The sequence below is a fragment of the Bombus fervidus genome, chromosome 9, assembly GCF_041682495.2.
Source record: "Bombus fervidus isolate BK054 chromosome 9, iyBomFerv1, whole genome shotgun sequence".
Lineage (NCBI taxonomy): Eukaryota > Metazoa > Arthropoda > Insecta > Hymenoptera > Apidae > Bombus > Bombus fervidus.
Window position 1 is genome coordinate 11,743,828 of NC_091525.1, and position 24,954 is coordinate 11,768,781.

General features: G+C 41.3%; 5 protein-coding genes across 6 annotated transcripts in view; 1 reads left to right on the top strand and 4 right to left on the bottom strand.

Annotated features, from left to right (window-relative positions):
- The window catches only part of LOC141445826 (uncharacterized), a 47,084-nt gene extending 22,731 nt beyond the window's left edge, over window positions 1-24,353 (top strand). The window contains exons 1-3 of one of the 2 annotated variants that reach the window (XM_074111901.1): window positions 22,256-23,070; window positions 23,293-23,758; window positions 24,166-24,353. In XM_074111901.1, the coding sequence (XP_073968002.1) occupies window positions 23,500-23,758; window positions 24,166-24,353 (447 nt within the window). In that variant the 5' untranslated portion in view covers window positions 22,256-23,070; window positions 23,293-23,499. Of the gene's footprint in view, window positions 1-22,255; window positions 23,071-23,292; window positions 23,759-24,165 lie in introns of those variants that run through there. The other variant, XM_074111902.1, reaches the window with a different exon arrangement.
- On the bottom strand, window positions 2,369-4,065 carry Osi16 (DUF1676 domain-containing protein Osi16). The gene is made up of 2 exons (XM_072010391.1): window positions 3,375-4,065; window positions 2,369-3,291 (listed from the first exon to the last, which is right to left on the bottom strand). The coding sequence occupies exons 1-2, from the start codon at window positions 3,895-3,897 to the stop codon at window positions 2,909-2,911; spliced, it is 906 nt and encodes a 301-aa protein (XP_071866492.1). The 5' UTR covers window positions 3,898-4,065; the 3' UTR covers window positions 2,369-2,908.
- Window positions 9,253-11,577, bottom strand: Osi15 (DUF1676 domain-containing protein Osi15). The gene is made up of 2 exons (XM_072010282.1): window positions 11,192-11,577; window positions 9,253-9,702 (listed from the first exon to the last, which is right to left on the bottom strand). The coding sequence occupies exons 1-2, from the start codon at window positions 11,547-11,549 to the stop codon at window positions 9,365-9,367; spliced, it is 696 nt and encodes a 231-aa protein (XP_071866383.1). The 5' UTR covers window positions 11,550-11,577; the 3' UTR covers window positions 9,253-9,364.
- Window positions 13,358-15,407, bottom strand: Osi14 (DUF1676 domain-containing protein Osi14). The gene is made up of 3 exons (XM_072010281.1): window positions 15,107-15,407; window positions 14,718-14,903; window positions 13,358-13,944 (listed from the first exon to the last, which is right to left on the bottom strand). Exons 1-3 carry the CDS (start codon window positions 15,327-15,329, stop codon window positions 13,553-13,555), a joined length of 801 nt encoding a protein of 266 aa, XP_071866382.1. The 5' UTR covers window positions 15,330-15,407; the 3' UTR covers window positions 13,358-13,552.
- On the bottom strand, window positions 18,569-19,844 carry Osi13 (Protein). The gene is made up of 2 exons (XM_072010051.1): window positions 19,658-19,844; window positions 18,569-18,888 (listed from the first exon to the last, which is right to left on the bottom strand). The coding sequence occupies exons 1-2, from the start codon at window positions 19,842-19,844 to the stop codon at window positions 18,569-18,571; spliced, it is 507 nt and encodes a 168-aa protein (XP_071866152.1).
- Window positions 24,354-24,954: the final 601 nt, after the last annotated feature.

Sequence of the window (24,954 nt, forward strand, 5' to 3'; positions counted from 1 at the left end):
GGGACATCCCAGCCATCACCATACCCTTCATCGTTGCTACTCCTGATATTTACAAATTTGATTAGGTATTTTAGAATGTCGTAAAGAAATAGAGTGCTATAATTTACGCGTTACCAATGAATTTCATTTTGAGCATCATAAGACCAGCCATCATCATTGTCTTACATTTGCCACCTTTGTCTTTGCCTCCTTTGCCTCCTCCTTTGCCTCGCCCTAGAGGAGAGCGTATGTTTTAACCCATTAAGAAGCAATTAAGATAACACTTATGATAATGTTAGAAATACTTCAATTATTTCTGAATTTTGTAAAATTGTAAAATCTTGTGTAGCGTAGAATCGAAATCTAGCGTAGAAGAAGCAGTGATGCAAAAATTACTAAACGAATCCTTAGTATTCCCTTCCATAGTTAATAGAACGTTTAATTGTCACTCGTATTTACATCAAGTATTTTGAAATGTTACGAACCCTCGGAAACAGAAGTTTCGTCAAACATAACATCTATCTGATTTTTTTCGCGGTTCCCATTCCACCTGGGTAGTGTAATTCTTAAAGCAAACGTATCGAAGAAGTCATTGATACTTCGTTCTATAGAGTCATTGCTATCATTCACGGATCTATGGTCGTTAATCACTCTAGTTTTCACTAGTTTAACATCTTGACCCATTAAATAAATCTCGTTTAAGTCCCTAATAGAGTCCAGGAATCGGCGGAGACGTTTCTTCGCGCAGATTAGCGAGAAATCGATGACACAGCGGCCTATGTCTGTCGTTGGGAACTCTGGGAAGTCATCGTCTTTCGCAGAATCGTTTTTCAGTGACGGTACCACTCGAATATCCACTCTAAAGCCGTTCCTTCGGAAATCGAGCACTTGTCGACCAGCGCTACTAAAAATTTTAATACAAATCAGCAACGGTAAACTATAGCGGAAATATCAAATATCAAAATTGAATTAACCATCATTTTATTTAATAATTCAACGAAAATTTTATTTCCTTCACCGTTGTAGCTAATTATTTAATTATTCCACTTAGCAAAAGCTACATAACACTCGATAATGAAATGGGAGCAACGATTACAAAATAAATTTCACAGTACTATTGACGACCGCTGGTCCCAATAATCTTGTAAGGGTCCACGTTAACGTTGCCATCCGTGTGTGTTCCATTGTTTACTTGATTTCGAACTTGCTTTACGATCGAAAGCACTACAATCACGACGAATATGGATCTGTGCACCATGTAAATGATCTTCAGCGTTAACATCGCTCGAAACGCGATGATCGATCTCGTACTTTACCGTCGGCAAAGACCAACTTCCTTCAGATCGTAATCGCTTAAATACAATAGGATTTATGTCATTCGTCAGATTTTTTCAATGCCTTGTCACGATTGCCATTTACCAGGCCGCTAGGAAAATAACATAATAATACGTCTGCCTCGTAGTTTGGTCTTACCACGGTTCCTAACCTGTGAAACAAGATCCCGCCTTTCGAGATTTCAGAGGCAACTGGATGACTTCCTGCGTGAAGAATAACGAGGGCTCAAGATCTAGTCTATAGAACTGAAATATTTTTTTGTTAGCTATTCGAAAGTTGTTAGCGTCCGCTGTGTGATGGTTGAAAGCATCTAGAATGTTTAGAGGAAGTGGTATGTACACTGCTGTTCAAAAGTCTTAGGACAATTTAATTCATTGTTTAGCAAAATATAGTATATTTGATGCAGATTATGAATTTTAAATTATATGTATTTTTTAATAGTATCGGTAATTGATTAGCTACTTTCTTTCTCGTATAAAGCATGTTGATTATAATTTTTAGTTCACTTTTTCTTTAGTTTCGAAGTAAACAATAATTAAATCGCGGATGTTTACGCATATTTGAGTTAAATCGGGATATCTGAAGAAAAACAAAAGAAATGAAAGATCTCTATCCTTCGAAACGAGGTGACTCACTTGTGTATGTTAAAAAATTCCTTTCTATTCCTTCTCAATAAGGAACGTTCGAATACGATTACATTTGTTGGCTGCACCTAAGAAATTATGACCGTGCGCACCTCGATGACCAGAGAATGTCTAGGTAGCCTAACGCACGCGCCTAGAAGCGGACGACCTTGTTTCGCATCAATTTAATTGAGTAACCATTCGTCTCGTAATTACGATGCGACACATATAATTTTCTTTGCAGCAGACCGAGCAAAGAGCTGTCTTTATTTTGCGCAAACTGCTACTTGATTCCAGCCACCTTTCCTTCCACTGTAACCTATCATATAGCGGATCAAACAGAGAAAAGATTCGTCGTAAATCTTCAGAAACCATAGTTGGTTCTTCTCGTAAAACGTAATACGATCTTATAAGAACGACAGGGCCAAGGAGCTTCTTAAAAACGTGATTTATTAAAACTTTACACTGCGCATAAATACATATAAATAACAAGAAGGAGAAATCATGTACATGATACGAAAATGGTCCATGTGCAACGACGACCAGCTCGAGCCGTGTGACCGTGGGGAGTAGAGGTACGTGGGAGCATGCTTGGCAAATAAATACCTACGAATCTACGAATATAAATTGGTGGTGATGGTGATGGTGATGGTGGAGAGACGGGGCGATGAAATGAGACCAGGCGATGTGACCGAAGTGACGGACAGAGGCGCGAGCAACAAGAAAGCGAAACGAAGTTAAAGATGGGAGAGACGTGAAGGAGGAGTAGGAGAAATATAGTTGATGGCGGTGGAGAGCGTGATGAAGAGGTGGAGGTGGAGTAGGAGCTAGATACAGATTGAAAGGAACCGTGAAGTGTGAAAAGAGGATAAACGGAAACAAAGTGGACTCGGTGAGGTAGAGACGTGCTACTAGATCTCTCGCGTGCCACCAGCTGCTCCTCGCTGGCGGCTCCTCCGATCACGAGTTCGTTAATTTTGCCGGAATAGCGATCGACGATCCCGCGCGTTGCCATATTTCAGAACGGCCTGCTGGACGCTGTCGTGGATCGTGTCCAAGGATCTCCCGTATCCGGAATGTCCATAGCCGTGACCATGGTGCTCCTCCGAGCTGTGGGTATGAGAACTCGAGTATACGGGTTTACTGACAATCTCGTAGGTAGTCTTCTTTTCGCCACCACCGGCCAAAGATTTCAAACCAACGATGGCTGATAACATGAGGGCCATCAGGCCGGTCATCAGAGCTTTTCCGGCGAGTAGGGCAAGGGCACCGAAACCGATAGCGCCGAGGGTACCCTTCATCATCATCAGACCAGCGAATAAACCATTCATACCGCCCTTCTCCTTCTTACGTCCTATATGATGACCAATGAAATCGTTATCATGTGTTTTCATTCACGATAATCTTAATCTCCCTCTAAGGAGAGTAATTCCTTACCAGTTCCTACACTTTGTCCACCGCCAAGGCCAAGTTGAGCCAACGTTTCCTCGTTAAAATTCCTAGCAGCCTCGAAGGTCCTGGGATCGAACAATTTGATGGATATCGAGTGGCTGTTCAGGTAGCTTCCGACCTTGTGAACCAGATACGCGTCCAGTCTCTTCTCCACGTCGTTAGGGAAATCCCTAGCCAGATTGGCGACAACCTCGGAAGCTGGCATACTGGCAGAACTATTTTCTTTGATCACCGACACTCCCGGTAGGATATTGATGTCTTCCTGTTCGGATAATCTATCCAGGAAGGACACCACGTCTAGTTTCAGGCAAGTGGCACTGTAGGACTTGCCACAATCCTTGCTCAGGGTAGAGGCTAGAGTTTCCGGAGATTCCTCGACCATTTGTTTCGAGGTACGTCTCTCGATCTCGCCGACAACAGAGCCGACGAGAAGAAGAGGAAGCAACAGCAGCAACAGGGCCTGCTGACGATGGACCGACGATTGACCGATTACCGCAAATCCCTTCATCGTGCTGCGCGAATTATGCGACGTTTCTGAACCCGGACGCGACAAACTCTGATCTTAAAGAGATCCTGCTGGAGAAGGTCCGGCGGTTGGGATAAACGGCGTAAAACGGACTTGTTGCACGTGGTTAGGATTCGATCTGCTGACTGAAGCTGACGGACGAGACGCGTACCGTGCACTGGACATACCCTCGGATAGTTGCAGTATATATAGAGCGAGTCACCGGGTAGTCCTTTTTCCTTTTTGCCTTTCGGCCGTTCCATACATTCTCCTAAGTCGAGAGCAACGCGCCGGCGACGGCGTGCTCTCTTCTTTCACGGTGGTCCAAGAGAGGAGGCGAGGGGCTCTCTCGCGTCCACCACCGCCGCTGCCTCGTTCGTACGCGGCGAGAGGGAGCGTCAAATAGAGCGGAGAATTCGAATCTCTGTCGAATTCGCGGGGAAAAAAAAGGATACCGGAGACGTTCTAATGAGAGCGAAGCCTCGTGATCTTGGACTTCCATTCAATTGTCGCCACGGAACCATCTCAGTGAATTCGCTCGGTGGTCGTTGTGGATGCTGCTCGGCCAAACTTTCTTCGATATCGATTCCGTTTGCTCTAGAAATCGTTGCACTCGCAATCTGGATTCAGAAAGTACTCGTATCACGCTTCGTACGTTGATCACAGGGAATTATAGACAGCTGTTAAACGATGGAGTGGATTCTTCCTGCATCGATAATTCTGTCACGTTTAATTATATTTATGAAGTAAATCAACATCTGTATCACTGGTTGTTAGAGCTTAATTCCTAGTTTTACTGGAGAAAAGTAGCTCCTGTATCTATGGACGTATTTAAGCTCATTTGATCGATTGGATATTGCTAGCAGTGATTTTTTTCGTACTCAACGTACAGATCAATCGAATAAACTAGGATCGCGGATCGTCTGTGGCCGATGGCGACAGTGACGACCCGACATGAACCACTTTCGATCTCGACGACGAAATCGAGGCGGTCGATGGTCGGACAAAATCGAGTCTCCATATCCGGCTATGCGAAGAGCATTTGAATATTTAAGAAAACTACAAAGGGAGAGGGAAATCACGGAGTATTATTTCCCTCGACTGAGCGAAACGAGACGGAGCAGGCCTACTTTAAATTAGCCCAGTTAACTCGCGGGAGATCGGATTTTCGCGCGCCACGCTCGAACGACAGCGCTACAGACGGATCTGACGGCGAGAAAGTGCGCGGTCAATTTTCACAGGATCCACGCGCGAGAGATGCATCCAACGTTTACTACGCTTTGGAAATCGCGTGGCCACTACACGTTCGAGGAACTTGCATGACTTTAGACTCCATGTAGTCTGTTCGATTTTATCGAACTTTTGTGGGTCAATCGCAGGACGATGGTTAGGAAAATTGGTTTCTCGAATGATTTCGAGAAAAAGGAATTGAAAATAACAAAAAAGATACGATACGAAGAATACAATAAAATAACATAATATTTATAATATTGCGCGTTAACTTTTTTATGATCGATATAATCTTGAGTATAATCCTGAATATAATCTTGATCGAGTAAAGATAATCTCTTCCAAGTAATTGATAATCGAATGAAGAAGAAGTTTGGATTTCTATTTTGAAAATAAAGAAGAATCATCGCTCCGAGCTACTGAAAATAAATTCCAATAAAATTGAGAGATACGTATTTGATCAAGTTTCACCAAACATTGAGAGCTTCTCATCGTCGCGTTCGGACTAAAGTGTTACATTTACGCGGCCGCACGCGAACTCGAGAAAAATTCCAGGCTGCGCATTCCGTTGAAATTATTTATCGTCAATAGGGCGTGCAGTTTCAAGCGTGGTGAATTCGCGGCGTGAACACCGCGTAAGGCGTTCATGGACGTTTCGTACGGCCGAAACGATGCGCTCGCATGCTCGGCCAGCAGGTGTGTCGGAAAGGAGAGGATTAGCCTTCTTTTCCAGGTATCTATTTCGCTACTTGTTACTTCCTTTTACCGCAACGCCTTCCTTTCGTTAATAATCGCGCGATCTCCGGTGAGCTACTCTTGTTTCGATCCGGCGCAGAGTCGGCCAGTCGCTCTGTCCTTTGCGACCGTTGTCTATCGAATCGTATAAGTTCCCACAACATATCATATTCTTTCAAATTTACAGTAAAACTCTATTTTAAAACAGCTGGCTGAAAAGTGAAACTTCATTTTAAACAGTCGAGACAATTGGCGTAAAATTTGTTTGAAAGCTTGCGAAAGTTTAAACGTATAGTATCGATATTGGTAGAGTTAATGGAAAATGTCCTGTTACAATGTTACGGTTTGCCGATTAGATTTGATACTTGGTTTTCATCGATCGATCCTGGTCATGCCTTTCCAATCATCGGCAAGTACCGAACGTACGCGAACTGTGCCGCAAGTGAAACGTGAATGGGCGCTCCTCCTGTTTCCCATAACTGTTCCTGATATACTGTTACTATCCTTTTAATACATTTAATACGTAACTCGAACGAGTATATCGAACATCGGCCGAATTTCCTCAACGGTGTCGATCGCGCATTATTAAATATTCCTGTGCTCGACAACCTTCTGTTGGAGAGTTACGCTGAACAAAAAGTTAGAACAAATAGAAACGGTGTTTCCTACTCTACTTTCCAGAATCCGCGAAAGCGAAAATTAAAACCATTTGACGATTTTACGAACGATTTGCAATTTCATAAGCGTCCTTAATTCTCTGACCAAGTTTCTACAACCATCGTTCGAATGATATAACAGAATTTGCCAGCTTTCGACCGCTTGAATTATCGAAATATCGTTCGACAAATGTGAAATAAGTTGAACGAATTAATCGATGGAAAACAACCGGGGTTAATAAGTGGAAGGCTTTCAACATCGTAGTAATTAACATGGAAACCAGAGAAAACAACTGGTTAGAGCGATCGAGTTGTTCATTCAGTCGATAGCTGTTCGATTTTACTCCACTGTCCCTGTCAATGCCACAATTGGGACAGATCTTGTTTCCGATTTCTTCATACGATTCTGTTTTGCATCTAGTCGCTGGATTCGATTCAACGCGTTGTACATTGGAAACGGTGAACGTAATTGTATAGCATTTGCCGATTGATCACGCGCGGTTAGCCCATTTTCGTTTCGAAAATCGAGATGGACGTTGAGAAAGTCGCTATTAGTCGCTAATGCACATGGACCACGAGAATTCCCGTAAGATCCACTGGAGATCCTCGAAGGAAACGGTCCGATCGTTTCCCGGCAAGGATCGCCGGTGAACGGCGCGTTATTTGGAAAACCGTGTCGCTTGGAACGAAGATCGACCGCGTGTCTGATCAGGACGGATCGCTTTATTGTTCCGCTCGGAATTGGGCAATTTGCGATTTGCATACTCCTTATGGATTTGAAACTTTCAATTCTCTGCATACAGGAGAACGTGCTGATAGTACTTTTTGTAATATCGTGTTTGTTGGTATTTTTTGTTTTTTCCTTCGTTCCATGCTTTTACTTGAAATACGAAACTTTCATAGAGACGTATTTGCAGTGTTGCAAGTTTGTAATTTTTAAAACGCGGCAACTCCGATTTGTCTGAAAGCATTCGATGTTCGACATTTGAAGAGCAATTCAAGCTTGAAAACTGTTTACAGTATAAAAAGCCTGCAATATTTTGGACATTTGTAATTTAGAAAGCTTGCAATCGATCAAATTTGCTGCACCAAAATAACATTCCAAAGTAGAATATGGATTAGGTGAAACCATCCTTTAATCCACCTTTATTTTATATTAATATGCTCTCATCGTGTAGTTTCTCTAAACCGAACACCTTCTCGGGCGATTCACGCGCACGTGCATTCGATTAGTTTAATGTCTTCAAGTTTGTTGAGCGCATTTGCGTTATCGAACCGTGGGTCAGAAGGTACAAAAAGAGACCGACGTACATGGACAGCGACTGATGTCGGTTGCTGGCCGAGTGGCTGCATAAACCTCGTTAATTCGACACAGAGCACCCGTTATGCGCTCAAAATGCATCATGCGCGATCATACTTTTTCGCATTTTTTCAAAGTCAATTTATAAACATCATGTTTCCCGTTCATATCTAGCCATTGTCCGAGCGATCGTTCTGGTACCTACATTTTAAATGTTCAGCAATGTCGCTGATGAATCTTTATCGCATTGAAAGATCAAGTTTATCGAAATCTCTTGAAGGTTACGAGGATTTAGCCTGAAACTATTTTTATGATAGTTTGTAGAATGATGCGAAGTGTGTTAATTGAAAGGACTTCGATATAGTATACTTTAAATGGCTTGTTCACTTTACTTATCAGAGAAAATCTTGCTTTTTTTGAGAGATATATACATGACTAAAGAAAACTTTTAACGAATTAAAAAATCACAGTTAATAAACTTTTTATCGACTTCGGAAATCAACAAAGAGCATTCAGAATGATTTCAATCAACTTCTAAACTCGACAAAGGAAGAGAAGCAAACTATATTCACTCTTGAACCAAGCCATTTATAACAAAACCATTCTTCGATAAAAATGAATCAACAACTTCATTAAATTAACCGTTTCCTGCTGAAGATAGAGAAGAGAAGATTTAAGAAAGAGGAGACTTTATAAAATACTCCAAGTATGTATTCTTATCGATTTCCCGAAATATTTCCAAAGAACTTTAAAATGCCCGATGGTAATGAAATTTATCGACAAAACCGTAACCCAGCATTCGACTCATTAACTTCTTTTCGCCTCGAGTTCTTCATGCTCTTGACAGTGCTGTCCTCTCGATCGTCTCGTATATACCCAAGGTTTCTGCCCTCTCCACGCAACCTAATCACAACTGATACCGTTACTCGCCATCTCTTCACTCTGAATGGGGGGAGGCAATGATCGCTCGACGAAGAGGGGAGAACGCAAGGTGGGAGTCCACGTGGAGGTAATGACCCAGTGCCCTTGATCCTGAGAATTCACCCAAGGGGAAGCAGAAATGGCCAATCACCGGCTCGGCTACTTTTCCCACCTTTCCTGTCACAGTGACCCCGATTCCTTCCTGTTCCTACTCCCCTACCACTTCCTTTCTCCCCACCTGTCGTTCTCTCTCCACCGAGCGCGTCGCACGGCTCCTATTTGGGTCGTTAGCCTTCCCCTTCGCCGTGATAACCTGCTTTACCTCGGCGGTTATAGATTTCCAATTATTTATTTAATTATTTTAGCTGTCAATGGCTGCCCGCTCCAGCGGAGAGAGGAAAGTGCAGCGACGTGTTCGATGGTTGACGTATTCGAAGACTCGTGGAAAATTCGAGGAATGAGAATAGCGAAGAACACGAAAATTAGGAAGGGTGGAAATTAAAAGAAAGCGTAAGATCGTAGAAAAGAAAGGACGCGATGTCTTTATTCAACACAATGGGAGTAACAGAGAGGAGATAATAAATAAAATGAAGGGATGAGAAGATGAATCTTAACTTGAAGACCGAATTTAAGGGATGTCTTGGTAGGGATACTGCTCAGGCCCGAATTCCGGAGCCCACCCTCTGTACGGTTGATTCACTTCTTCCTGCGACCTGTGCCAATGTTCGTGATGAACTTCAGGTTTTACTATTCCGTACGAGACCCTGGTGGGATAGGAGGGTGGTGGTGGTGTTAGTAGAGCCTTGAGAGCGACCGCCCCGGAAAGAAGAAGGGACAGTAGACCTGCACCGAGTCCCTTGATGCCTATCAGACCGATCAGAGTGATGGCAATAGGAAGGACGATCATGGCTTTGAGTTTGAGAGCCAGTAGTAACGGCAACACGATCTTCTTCAGCTTGGTTCGGGCTGGAACGAAAGCGAAACGATGCAAAATCTAAAATCTACGTAATCCTCGTACAATATTTTTATCGTAGATACTCCGTAGATCTTAGAAATTTGTTAACGAATACAAAAATAATAAGAAAAAATTGAACAAAAGTGTTCATTAATGCGTATCGACGAATTTGATGGATCCAATGAATCGTCAAGTGAAATTCATCAAGCTGATCAGACTGCGAATCTGGAAGGGGTATCTAGAATCCTCTAATGGCCATTTATCGGCTATCTACTTTCTTCGACATGTGGCACTCTCGTTCCTCAAGGTCCTCGTTCGTCGTGTTCTTCAGGCAGCCGTCCCAGAAACCCGGAATCCCATCGATGGCCCACTTTATCTCGATCCCTGCCACAGCAACGTTTTCGCGGATGCAGAGGAAGTGGGACGCGTCTTCGTGGCTTTCTATGCTCGACGCACTGCTACTTTCCTCCCTCCATTCTTCATCGCGTTCCAAGCGTTTACTCCTTGCGTGGGGAACGCAGGATGCGTCCCGACGACTCGGTTCGGGGAGAAGAAAAAATTTGTGAAAACTTCGAGGCGCGTAAAAGAGGCCGAGAAAAAGAGCAGCAGGCAGAGTCGTTGGTTCGTCGACGAAGCCAATCGGAAACATCGCCATCTGAAGTCCCACTTTACGGCCAATCGTTCCTCGTCTTCGTGGCTTACTTCCATCGTATTGGAGAGAGTTTAGAAAGGCGAGGTACTATAAGTTCGTGGCCGTGGTCCAGTCGATTCACAGCAGCGACTCGACGCGACGAAGGTCCAGTCGTCTTGACGTTGAACTATAAAAGTGTCTCCTGGAATTTAGTTCCTCCTCGAGATCACTCCGGGAAATCATGAATATTTCCCCTTTCTTTCAGTGTTTTACGCTTTGGTAGTGGAGAGAGTGAGTCTCGAATGCTGAAGATGTTAAATGTAGGCTAAAGGAGAGATCGAAGGAATACTTGTAATAGAAAGTTCCTTCGATCTTTCTTCGTGATAGATTCTTACTTCTGTTGTCTGTTTTTGATTGGTTCTTTTTCGAGAAAAAGCTTCGTACCTCTTGCACGATTCAAGTGAATTTTCGTTTTCTTCTTCGGACATAGTCTCCCTTTCTCTGTAGATTTTTCGACGATTAAAAGAGATTGAAAGAAAGCTGTAGAATTTAGCGCATCGTAAACAATCACTTAGTACATGTGTCCAAGCTCGATCCACGATCGAAATTTTTAAAATTACAATCAAGATTGATGTTCATCACGACTGCAAAAGTTGATTATCAATATTCAAAAAGTTATATAATTAGAATTTCGCCTAGAAAGTAATCAAATACTTCTAATAACCTTCATACCAGTACTGAAAAAGATTCATACAATCAAAATTGTACTTAAACCTCACCGTTTCGAAGCAAAATGACGTTTGGAAACGTTAAATTTCTTCAACCAACTTAAAAATCTTCTAACATATATTCTACAAAATTAATTTTACCTTCAGAAGCTCCTGTAGTCAGACCTCTAAGGCCAATCTCCATGTCCTTCTGTCCCATAGCTCTGCCAAACACATCGGCAGAAGATCCATCGCTAGGTAGATGTACATGTATTTTCCTGTTCCTCAAGAACTGTTCGATCTTGCTCACTAGAGGGTCTTGGTTAGCTCTTGCAGCCTCTTCATCTTCCACAATGTCTACCTTCTCCAAAGTGATCATATCACCGTAGATCTTGATGGTGTCCCTTTTATTCAGTTCGTCCATCGTCTTGGTCAGGCTGATCTCCACGCTTCTGGCGTCTTCGGCCGCGACGATGGCGATCGAAAACAACGCCAATATCGAGATCAATGATTTCATCATGATGATCGATTGGACTGGACGGACACGAGGATTTTGACTGTTTGCCTCGAGGGCAATTTTTCTTTTATACTTCGACTCGTGATCGATGGTGGGGTCGATTTGAACCATTTGGCAAGCGACGTGCAAGGGCTGTGGTGTCAAGAATTTTAATTTCGGCGTCTCACCGGCTAGCCACTGCACAACGCGTACATTTTCGTGACGTATCGTCTATCGATAGAAATTAATTTTCCTTTTCAGTGAGATCACTTTCGAGCGATCTATCAACTTCGTCTATGATCTGTGTTTAAATTAGACTTTAATCAACTGAAAGTAAAAATCGATGGAATACTAATTTTATTACTTCCACGAGTGATACAAGTTTGACAGTTATTGCACCGAAGCTGTCGAATACCAATCTTATTAAATTTTAATAACCACTTTTTGCGTTCGAATTAAATCTTAATCGACTGATAAAAGAATCGATGAATTCCAGATTTTACTACTTGCTGGAGTGGTAAAAATTCAACAACAGTACTGTTCATTTTTAAAGTGCGAGAAATATAAACGTGAAACACAGGTTTGTAGAAACCTTGAGGATAAATAGCTGTTAACTAGAATGGGCTGTCTTTAGAGTGATTGAAACCTGGAAAAAGTTGAAGGTTTGTCGAAGGTGCGACTGATTTGTTTTGGAGGAAAGTAGGAAGTATTCTTTCAAGCATTTCATTTACCAAAGAGGAAAGTTGGAAATTACAAGCGTGATTTATTCGAGAAGTGGGACCAATCCGTGGAACTGTTGTTCCTCGTTCAAACTGTAAAACTCTCTTTAAATTCTGTTCACGAAGCGGTAAGGGACAGAAGACAGTATCGTACTTCAGCGTACAATGGATCGTCTCGTTTCTGGAGTTGGAAGAATAAAAGGGAGGCGCCGAAACGAGCGTTCCTTTGTCGAGCTGACACAATGGCGTGTTTCCACGACGAGAATCCGCTCCTTCAATCGTGGCTTCGACAATGACAGAGCCACTCCCGCGTGTTTCTCGCGGTACATCATATTCACGTGACAGTTGGTAATAAGTTCTTCGGTGAAAATTAGATTTCCGTGTCTGTTCGCGCGTGTGACACGGAACGGCATGCAGAACCGACCGTCGTGTCCCGAATCTGTTTTCGGTCGGAAGTGGGAGAAGGAGAGAGAAAGAAGGAGAGAAAGGAATGGAAGGATAAGCGAAGAAAGGGGAAAGAGAAGGCGCGAAAATAGGGTACAACCGCGGTGGGAGTGCAAACGAAATGGTATGTCCGATCGGAATCGCATATGAGCCAGACCGATTGTCGGCTCGATCCACGATCATGTCGATATTTCGCGCGCAGGGCAAACACTAATCACGTACATACCGTTTTCTATGCACCTTCTCGCCTTGCATCGCTCGCACATGCATAAATAATCTCTTCAAATTAGAAATCGTCTTTGCTTTCGACCTAACAATCGATCCCAACTGGTTAAAGAGATAAACACTGATAAACGAACTTCTCGGAAGACAAAATGACCAACACCACCTTTGTAAGTGTCACAATTTGATTGTTCAGCTGCACGATTAATCGTCGATTCTCAAGAAACGATTGACTTACTTTCGTTAGTTGTATTCTATTTAGCTATTCGCATATGAGATAAATGATAGCAAATTCCAAGATGAATTTTCAAAAACGATACTTGCAACGTTATTACTTTTCTCTACTTTCCAATTCTGAAATCGGTTATATAGAACTATTGAAATTTTGCAGCTTTCTGAGTGACTTTCAAGTGATTCAAATACACGATAAGTATGTGATAGACAATCTGCAATAGTACAAATAATTTATTAATACAAAGGATTATTAATAATTTACTCGGTTCATAAGTTATTCGCTTAAATATTAATCTAACAGTCGAGAACGAGTCTAGCGAGTATTACACGCACTAGATTCGAGAAATATGGCCCCCAGGTAGCCTGGATTCTTTCGTTCTTCATAAACGTAGACTCAGGATCGTCGTTTCAGTTGGTTTCGTTCGTGATCGGCGCTTGCGCAGAGTATGCCATCGAATGGGCGTCTATTTTTCCATTTTCAGCGTCGAAACTTCTCTTGTAGTAGCCCTGAGGTTGAACACCTGCCGCGACATTGGCTGTCCAGCCTTGATTGGCGCTGTCAAACCATCCAGTCGATGGTTGAGGGTTCTTGCTGAAGAAACTGGTAGCTCCAGAGTTGCTGCCGCCGAATAATCTCTGGAAAGCCAACACTCCAGCTAACAGAAGGGCTATCTTGCCCACGAAAAGGGCCTTCATGACCAGGAGACCAAGGCTTCCGAGGAGAATTGGGATTAGGGCGAACAATTTTATTCCTGCGGCGGCGATCAGAGGAAGTGCTATTTTCTTTATTTTGGCGCGACCTGGAAACAAGAGTTACGGAGTGAAAATTAATTTTGGTAGCGGAGATATCTCTAATTTAAAAGAAGTGAAATGGAAATTTCGAAACTTTACTTTAATAGATAAACTTTAAGTTGAAGCATCGAATTTAGAGAACGACGGATAATCGTAGAAAAGGAGATTTGGTAGTTTTATTTCAAATTAGAATTCAATGCGAAAATCTAAGAGGAAATTAAAAAAAATTTTATCTGAATAAAAAGATTGAAATGCGTATATTCTCAATGTAGAAGTTGCTAAACGATCTAAAAGTAAAGATATCTCCATTCTTTAAAAAATTGCGAATATATTCCCTGTATATTTCACATGTTTCGCTTAAAAATCGAATACCACGGTACTAAAAATGAAACTTCACTTCCCTGAAATTTAATCGGTAAACGGAACATCGAAGAATAAGAAGACACGAAAGACAACATAACAGATGAAGCATATTTGCTCACGTCACTTAGCTACCCGATCCTAAGTGTCGCTAATTAATAGCCTGCGTGTTATCAAGCGCAGTGAGCCCCTTTTTTTCTCTCTGCAGGCGATGTATAATTTCAGAAGGAAAGCGAATGGAAGAGGTAGCGAGGAACGGGTTTATCCGGAACAGGTTACCGCGGCGCGTATAGATATCACGAAGGTGAAAGGCGCGGTGAACAGTTTATTCGTTCATACCGGTGACGCGTTGGGGCGTCATCAAGGTGGGAAAGATTACGTAATAGAAGCATCTCTATCATAGCGCAAGATAGAAAGTTACCTTCATCCAGAGCGCGGGATATCGAGCCCTCCTCGGGCATGCTCAGCTTTAAACTATGGGACTTCATAAACGACAGGGCTGATTCTAACAGCATAGTGGCGAGCTTGATGGCCCTGTCCGACATGTCTCTTGGTAATTCATTCATAATATCGACCTCCGTCTTCAAATCTTTTCCGCTGCGTTCCACTAAGAAGAAGAATGACATATAAAACTTCAAGGAACTCAACGATGTTTGCTTGAATGTCAAAATTTGCAAATCGTAAAATAGATTAGATACGATTTATGTGACACTATCGAGGGATTAAACTTCCAAGAGCCAAGTAGCTACAAATTTAAACAACTCTGCGAAGGACTTAAAAAATATTGGACAGAATTGAACTTAAACTTACTCGGTGTTTCCCTCACGAACTTCACACCATCGATGATCTCGATGTCGCTAGACCTGGCGGCTCTATCCAGCGCGCTGACGGTCTTGACGAACATGCAGCTGAACAGCGCGTTCTCTTGCTCGAAGCAATCGAGATTCCTGTTGAGCTCAACGTTGTTAAGTTCCGGCGTGGGCACAGCCAGCGCGGATGTAGCGAAAAGACACAATATCACTATTTTGTTCATCTTTTGTGCCTGATCCAACGTGTTAACCGATAATTGGAAAGAAAACGTGTTGAAGAGGATCGAGCACGTCCCTCGGAAAATTTTCGGAGCAAAGTGTGATCTGACCCTCCGTAGCTTCTATCTTTATAGGTCTTCACCAGCTGAGACCCTCCCCAATATCCCCACTCTAACCGATGACGCATGTGACGACGACAAACGACTAAGACACACAAGGCGTCATCGTTGGTACATGTCGTTGCCCACCTCTCCGTCAGAAGAAACTTTCTTCAACAATTTTTTAAACAAACGACCGACCACTTCCATGGATCAGCGGAGTAGTTGAAGCTGGGCGGACCTTGGTATCGGTGATCCCTGATATTAGTGGTCCAGCAAGATTCTAAGATTTGGGTTAGTAGGGGAGACGATGACGTTAAAGACGAAGGGATTTCGATGGTCCATCGATGCATCTCGAAATGAATTATATTAATACCATGGTATGAACGAAGAGAAGCTGAATTCTTCGAGGAAAAAGCATTGTTTCAATAATTACAGCAAAAATTACGCTCATAGTTTTATTAATTATTGGAAAATAATAGAAGAGATTCCTATTTTGCATATCCAAATAATTCTAACAACTTTTCTCGAACTTATCCACCTCTGAGAAATTAAATTGCATCGGTATTACCCTTTAAATTGTGTGATATGTGTATATTGTATATTATTAATTGTATATTATTAATATAAATTGCAAAGACGACAAACGGTTATAGTGTATTCATCGATAGGTTATGGTCTTCAATGTCGAGAACACGTTTGATCGAGGTTCTGCGCATATAATTCACTTTAATCTTCTCAGGTATTCAGTAACTTCTGTTCTCTAAATATTCCTACAACTAGGAAAATTTTCCACGATCGAGACCGATGTCTTCAGACACTTCCACGTGCAGCAAGCAACTAACCTTGACCCACAGACTCGGTCATCGGGCATCCCAAGCTACAAATTGCATCGTGGACATATTTTCTGATATCAGACCCACTCTAAACAGTTTCCCTCTTGCGAATACCGGTGTCATTCTCTGCGACTTGTGCGTATTTTATTCAGATAATCGTTTCCTTTCGGTGTAAACTGTTAAGTACAATGTTTACAAAGTATGTTTTCGTGGGAGATGGAATTTTTCGTGTTTTTAAGGTTGTACCATTCGCAGATCGTCGAAGAAAATTCTACTTTCTCCGACATTGTTTGCTCTGTCAATAGCCGGCATGCTAAAGTATGGCTCAATGGGATAGAGTAAAAATTACGATAAGAGAATTTCTTGTCAGTGCTTCAACACTTGCATTGGTAATTATTTTCTTAAATAGTTCATAATAGCAATTATTAATTAGATATTATACCTAAGCACTTGGATAACTGTTTTCTTTTTAATAAGGATTTAACGCGAATTCCTGATTCGATAATGAACGCGAAGTAGTCCAGCCGATGTCATTCGTACAGCAAACAATGTCCAGCAATACGTACATCTCATCGGGACCGTTTCTTTTTTTCGAATGGCGCGTGCCTCGGAATGGCAACTGCCTTATTCGCGGGCGCTGCTCCATTGTCTCGTTCCGGGTCTCTTTAAATATTTAACAGTCGCGCGGAACTTCGTCATCTTCGCGTTAACGGTATCCCTTCGATGGATTTTCACGATTAATTTTCTAGGTTACGTCCGTTCATGAAGTCGGTGACTTCCGATTGTTACAACGAACCATTGTGCTTTCCACCAATTCTATAAAACCTCATCACGTTCATTTGCTTGCTTAACGCAATAGAATCATTTATAGTAGCGATCCTGTAATTATTTCTAGTAGCGTAAATTTTGTACAGTTATGGAGAACAGAAAAGAATACATCGAGAAAGGTAGAATGAAGATGCTGAATAGGTATATCGGATGTTAAACGGAGAAATTTCTTCGCGAATGCACACTTTGCTTTCAACGATGATTCAATTTCTGCTGTTGTGTCTGAATAACTTTCTTCCGATCGTCGTCTCATCTGATTTCGACTTTCAACCGGCATGGTTCATCTAAACGTGTGATTAATAAGTGTTTCGAGGTTTGAAAGGTATGTAATCATAGGAATCATTGGAAAGTAGTGAAGAAAAGTTTGACGAATCGAATTACCCTTCTACGAATTTTAAAGCGCAGTGGAACTTGTAGGTTTTAAGGTTGACGACTTGTCCTATTTAACAGTGGCTCATTCTTTTCTTATCTTTATCATTTCCTGGGTTTCTTAGATGGTCGTGGTATCTTCCGTGGTTCATCTTTTTGTCTATTCTCGACAACGACGATTTCACAGTTTTATAAATAATGATCTCCAACTTAGAAAATATCTGTCAAAGTTCATACTTCTTCCTTCTTTAACCGCGCTACGGTCTTGAAACTTTTTATTTCTCAATACCGCTTTAGTTTCAACCAACAAGACTTTTAACGTTTTAAAACGATCTTTATGATACAGTTGGAACAAAAATTTATGCGTATTATAATAAATGTTCTTTCATATTTCCTTCAAATTTAGCAATCTTTGTAACGGTATTAACCTGAAGTGAATAAATTAAATGACAAATACGATTCTGTAGAAAATGATCTAAAAGACGCAGGTTAATTATTCACAATTTAGTGAAAGAAGATTTATGAGTAATTTTTAAACTAAGGTATAAAATACTTCAAATAGTTATAAAAATTTAACAATGGAAATATCGATTTGTCGATAAGGTTTATCAGTCGCGATGCTTGTCATACGAGTTTATAATTCTGGCAATTCGAGATGAACTTTCACTTGGCGTACAAGCGGCGCAATTACGTAATCACAATAATGACAGGTTAGAGCAATTATACGCATTGTATAGAATTATACGCATCGTTTCCAAGGAATCGAGCATCTCTTACTGCAAGCATGATTTGATTTGCAAGCGTAAAATGACGATTAGCTACCGTTTGGAATCACTTTCTACGGTTCGCTTAGTCTTCCGTTTATTAACTTCTCGGCTTTTTCCTATTGCATTATGGAATAATTAGCAAGCTTCGTTTGCGTCAGTTTGAACGAGGAAAGTTTTATCAGCTTTAAGTTTGTTTGACAAAACAGGCAATGAATTCTCTGCGTATAATTAAGCCTCGAAATAAAATTAATATTTAATTTTCTATCGACCGACGAATTATAAAATACGCAGGGGTCGAGGGTGAAATGAACAAAACGTCTTCAACATTTTCAATAATAACGAGTCTTTACTTTTTCCTGTGGCGTTCCCTATAAAATTTGTAAGGCTCAGTGTCCATCGTGTCGTCGCCCTCGAAAAGGTCCTGTCTCTTGTATTTATTCACGGGCATATTCACCACCTCGTAGCTTGTGGAGTGACCCTGAGCGACCTTCTTCAATCCTACGATAGCTGCCAGAATTAGACTCATCAAACTCAGAACCACTGCCTTCCCACTTAATATAGCCAAAGTTTTCAACGCTATAGGCAGAAGAATCGATTTGATTAATATAACTCCTACAATCAAGGGCAGGATGTATTTGTTCAGCTTGTGTCTCTTCTTCTTGCGAGCTGCAACAAAATGAATTATATGTGTATTATAAATTAATTTTCCATTGTACTCAAAAAGAAATATTATAATTATAGTGAGAAAAAAATATTGTAATTGTAGTCAGAAAGAAATTCGAGTTTAGATTTGATTATTTCACGATATTTGGTCATTTAATGCTTCATATATTCTCGATCGCTATAAAATCGGGTACCGTTTCTATGTCATCGGAGATGCACCAGAAAACGCAGGTCATCGGAAGCAAAAAGGAAGCACTTCTTATTAGTCACGTTCATGAAATGTACAAGGTAATAAGGTGAACTGGAGTGGAAAGCATTTATGGCTTTTGTGTTAACCAACCACGCACTATGAACGACCGAGCTTCATATTATGATACGCATTAGACATCGCTAACTAGCTAGTGTGACGTTCCTTTGTTACATGGAATCACTCGATTAACGCATCAACGTACCGCCCTCCAAACTATCGATCACACGAATTTCTTACATTCACATTCGTACATTCACGAAAAATACTCGATTTTTGACAACTAAATCCACTAAATCGGATTACAGTCGTTAGTACTAATGTGTTATTATTAACTGGTAGTAAAGACTCAATTAAATCAAATTACAATTATTAGTAATAATGAGTCACTAATAACTAGTAGTTAAGGGTCTCTAGTATCTAGGGTGTGTCCAGTCTAGTAAGGGTATACAGTAGTAGGGTCTTTAGTAATAATAGAAAGATAAATAACGGATCATTGAGAATCTATAGTCTAGTTCCGTATACCTTCGAAAGAAGAACGGGTCACAGGAAGAACATTATCCACAGCGTTCAGAATGCTATCACTGATCCAGTCCGCAGGAGTCGTCGAATTTTCCAACTGAGGCTTCCAACGCTCCTGCATCATCGTTGGCTGCGTGGTTTCGGTCGCCGTTAACAAAGGCAGAAGAAACAGCGGGTACACCATCAGCATTCTTCTGTCTCGTCTGACAATTTCCTTCGCCAGTAGTTAATATTCTACGGAGAATCGAGAAGCAACGTGGCACACACTTCGTGAGAAATAAAAAGATTCAATTTATCTCACTATAATTCACAAAAAGAATAAATGCCACCTGAAGGCTGTAGTAAACTATGATTCACGATCATCGAAAGATCTGACGATGAAAAAATTATGACGACGCAAGATGATGACAGGCGAACTGTCCAGCTGGCAAATGAAATGTTAACTGACATTCGCCCTAGGCCGGACCATTAGTTTATATAGGTGAAACGTGAAAAGCCCAGAGAAGGAGACCGCCATCTAACTTGGTACTGACGCGTGACGAAGGATTCACTGTCCATTCACGTCCACCTCCGTTTCTGTTCTCTCTGATCATTGGACGACGTCGAAGAAGATGGGTCTTCGTAACATTTTCAGCGGTGGAAGAATCTGTCGATCGTCGACGACGATGAGACGATGCGAGATTGTGTCCCGTTCTCGATCGTTAATCGAGGTTCGTTTCACACTCGAGTAATCGATCTGGTTTGTTCGAGCGCGGTCTGTTTATAGGGATGTGTCTTAACAAAGTGGAGGCTGGCAATATAACTTATATGATGTAAAACGAAAACGATCGCATCGCGAAAGGAAACGTTCTGGGTAGTCGTGGAAATCGATTTTGTAGAGACTCGGATTTTAAGGAAAATTTTTGGTTGATTCGTATAGCGGAGATTCGTTGGATCTGGAAGAAGAAGTATTTTTGTATTTATGCATGCTTTGTTAATTGTTTGATTAGCGTGTGTGAAGTCATCTACTCGTTAATTACGCAAAATCACGTAAGAAGGATCGTCTATAAATTTTCACGCTGCATCATGCTAAATCGCCGAGTAATTGCAAATAGAAGGATAAGCTTTCGTGATTCCGGATGTAAACACGACCTGTTTAACGTGTTGCGTGTGCACAACGAATCTCCCGATTATCCTTAATTGTAATATATACTGCTTCATTCTTTACCACGGGATCAATTAAAATTTCTTGCGCTCTGAATCAAGCGATGCACACAATTACTTAATTATGATTGACCAAAGAAAGTATAAAACAAATCGTCTTTCTGATTGAATTCTCTGAAAAGATACCACGATCGTTCTGGTTATCGCGCCGTTTCAGATAGTTTTTGCACAGACATCTAGAATCGAGTTCGTGTTCTTCGCCATTTAATCGTCAACAACACTCGACCGTTATATTTCTTTGGAAATAAAGCGGCAATATCGATCATTATAACGACATGCAACGCTCGAAACAAAGAACCAAAGAGGACCGCAATGATGACTATGACTTTGCAGGTCTAGGCTTTTCGTCCTTTCCTTTCTTTCATCTGTTTCCCCTTCTTTTTGCTGTTTGTCCCGTTTCTCGCGCAATTATTCGCGTCACCGTATTCACGCAGGAAGCTACGAAATTGCCCTTCGCTTCCTCGTGGAACGTTACAATGCTTTTTCAGTTGGCACATGAATAGAACTGCTCCGACAACGTTTCTGTTTTCCTCGATATGTATACGACATTACTATTTCTGCTCCGATGGCCCTTTTCTGGAAGACTCGTTTCAAACGAGACTTTTGTGTTAATCTTCACTCCATTTCTTCAATTGAACGTTCATTCTTAGTTGAACGCTCGACTTCTTAAAATTTCATTTTCACAGCAATCCAAGCTTTTGAGAAATTGTATTGATCTTAATTGTGATCTCGAATAATCCTCCCCTGTTATTATTAGCTTACTATTATTTTGAACGATAACATTGTGTATCTCTCTATTATCTCAAGCCATAGAAAAGAAGGTTTGGAAAGTGTGTTTATGGGCAATAATCGTAACATAATCTCTCAGTTAACATTACGATGTCAATGCTTGTGATGTACACTGCATTTATCCAGAGAAGAGCAACTTTCTACGATTATATCTGTACATACGCGATTAACACAAGGATTCTGTCTTCATGTTAGATCGTCGTAAACTGTATCGCGTGCTGTCCGCCGATTTCCCGTGGAATCGCGGTTCCTCAATTCGAGGAATTCCGCGCTACAAACCTCGTAACAAACGGAACTGTTAAAACTGCAGACCTTTCATCCCTACTACTCTTATCTTTTCAAAAATTCGCTGTCACTTTTTTTTTATCTCAGTTTGCTGTCATTACTCTATCAAAATAGATTCGACTCTTCCTATCTCACACTAACACCGAAATACATTTTACCCATGTCAGCTATGTTCTTTTACAATCTCGAAAATTGGTAGTCATTTCTTCAAAATGCGTAAAAATTCCTCCCAAACTTTCTTTTTGTAATTTCGGAAATTTATAGATATATTGTCTTTCTCGCCTCGTTACTATTATTGGAAGGAGAAGACTTCGGTTCTTGCCATTTTTCATTCTCAATTTTCTTTCCCCTTGTTCTTTTACCACATAAGTACCAGCGTTCATACGTGTTATTTAGACTGCACCACCCAGATTCAAAGACGTTTAACTTCACTTTTCCATTTTTCGTTCTCAATCCCCTCCCTTTGTGCTTCCATTATATAAATACCAACGTTCATACATCGTACTGAGACTGCACCACCCAGATATAAAGCAGTCATCGATCAATCCCACCAGCCGGCTTGTCATCGGCCCGGTTAGCAGTGCAGCGTAACTAAAAAATCATCGTTTACACGGCACAATCATTGGTACTATGTGATTACACGAGATATCCGTGCGCGCATCACCTCCCCATTGTTCTTCCTTCTTCGTCGTGAACGTCAGGGTAATCCGCTGTACCGTTCGGCGATATAACCTGACACATATATTGCCGTCGACAATTTGGATCATAGTGCTTACCGCACGCATATATTGCCGCCTCGTCGCACGGTGCTCATTTTTCACGGACTGTCGATCCTGCTGGTAACTGAAGCGTGCCCGGCGTGGTACCCTGCCCAGCCCCCCAGGTCGCCGTCGAGGAATCAAGAGCGCATCAGTTAGTTCGCGGTCGCGGTTGCACGCTGTTGCCGTCCGCTACAAACCTGGCAACGACCATTTCGTCATTTGCATTCGAACGTGGGTGTTGTAATTTGTTATCGTGAAGGTTTCTCAAAATAGATCAGGTACAGGCGTTGATGGAATTCGAGGAAGACACGAAGGAGCACTCGCACGGTGTCTTTGGAAGGTTGGTCGAATAATCGTCTCCGGAGATTGGATAGAATCGTAAGTTATATACTTTGATATGGCGAGTATTTGAGATAGCTTCTTCGATGGCGAATCTTCCCTTTTCTAATTTTTGGACGAAATTAGTTCGTTGAGCAAATTTTAATATCTTTATAATTTTGAAATATTATTTCTCAAGGCTATGAGTTTAGCTTAATAGTTATTCTTAAAGTTAGTCATTTTACTAGGACACCAAACTAAGTTACCATTTCACGCTTTCAGAAACATCGAAATAGACAATTAAGGAAAGCCATGGTTCGGGTAGTATTGGAAGAAACAGCTCTGTCGTGATCACCGGAAGAACGAAACTTTTAACGGATCGAATGCGGTTAAGGATCGTCGTAGGTCGAGGAACTGATCGCGAATACATCGACGATGTAACTGAGAGTCGTATTTGATCGTGAATAAAACTCACACGAGCTCGAGAAGATGAAATCGAAAGTGAATCTAGTTACGATTTTATTAACTCTGAGCTGCGTATTACGCGTAATGGAAGCTTTGAAGTCGGACAATCAGCATGCGAACCACAAGGAGTATCCTGTCGCGAAAAAGGTTATCAAGGAGGTTCACAATAAAGTTGCACCTAACAGTGCGGCTCTCCTACGTGGAGAGGATAAAACGAAAGTGGTGAAAACTCTAACCAGGAATACTGGTTTGGGTTTGTCGAAAGATTACTTACACGCACCAGGTAATATCGAATCCTCGTATTCCTCCAACAGATTTCTCTTAATATTTCTGTATACTACATAACGTTGAGATCTCTTTTATTGGAATTATCTAAGTTTCGCACGTTTACAGAGCTTAAATATCTTCGAATATTTTCATTGGTAAAAATTCAGGAATTAATCGATGACGATTTTATGATCAAATAACAACAATTAATTATACGATTTTCAATTTCATTTATTAATTCTTTATCGTCTACATTAAAACACACAGAGAACTTCTCGAAAAGATACGTAGTCGTTAGTTACGAACAAAAGGAAATTCATTCTTAAATAAATAATTTTCTAACATCTATAATAGACTGATCGATTGCAAGGCAGCGGCAATCAACGAAGAACTATGACAATTACCTCTTCCAATCGGTTACAGACCGTCCTCGCCGAAGGAAGCGGAAGATGGATCGCACAATGATGGCGCTGCTAATGGCCTACAAGCTGAAATTCGTCGCTCTGATTCCAACAATGGTCGGAGGGTTAATCCTGTTAAAGGCCACTGCGTTACTCGCGGGCTTCTTCTTCGCGTTATTCGCCGCGGTTCTCGGTCTGAAAGTAAAGTGAGAACAACACCGCTGTCAAAGAACGAGATCGATACTGTTCCTTTCGGTAACAGAACGATCGTCACGATCGGTCGATGCATTTAGTTTCGAATTCTCGATCGCGTAAATCGCGAACACGTATCGTCTTGCCGCGAACCACTTGATCCTATCGGACGTAGGCGTAAGAATGTAACATATTATGTATCTCGTTTGTGTAGCGAAAGAATAAGCGATAAAAATGATTAAATCGTTGTATCTTCCTTATTCACGTCGATTACGTGCCTGTTTATTCGATCTCAGTCTTGATCCATCGGCAAAGTCGATGTTACAAAAACCAATGGGTTAACAATAGTTATATCGTAGTAATAAATATCATGGCGTTCAATAAATATTATATAATTCGTATACTAGGTAATTAAATTGCTCGGGAGGTGAAGATCAAAATATTTGCGAAGAAACGATTACGAATCGGATATAGAAGTTATTTTCGTTGTTTACAGGTCGTTTCGAACGCAAAAATGTCTCGACTCGGTTCCGTTAGAAGCTCGCGTGCGTGGAAACCATTCCGTAGCTATTATCGTACCGAATGCTTTCCCGGTTGACCGGAAACGAAAATGAGTGAC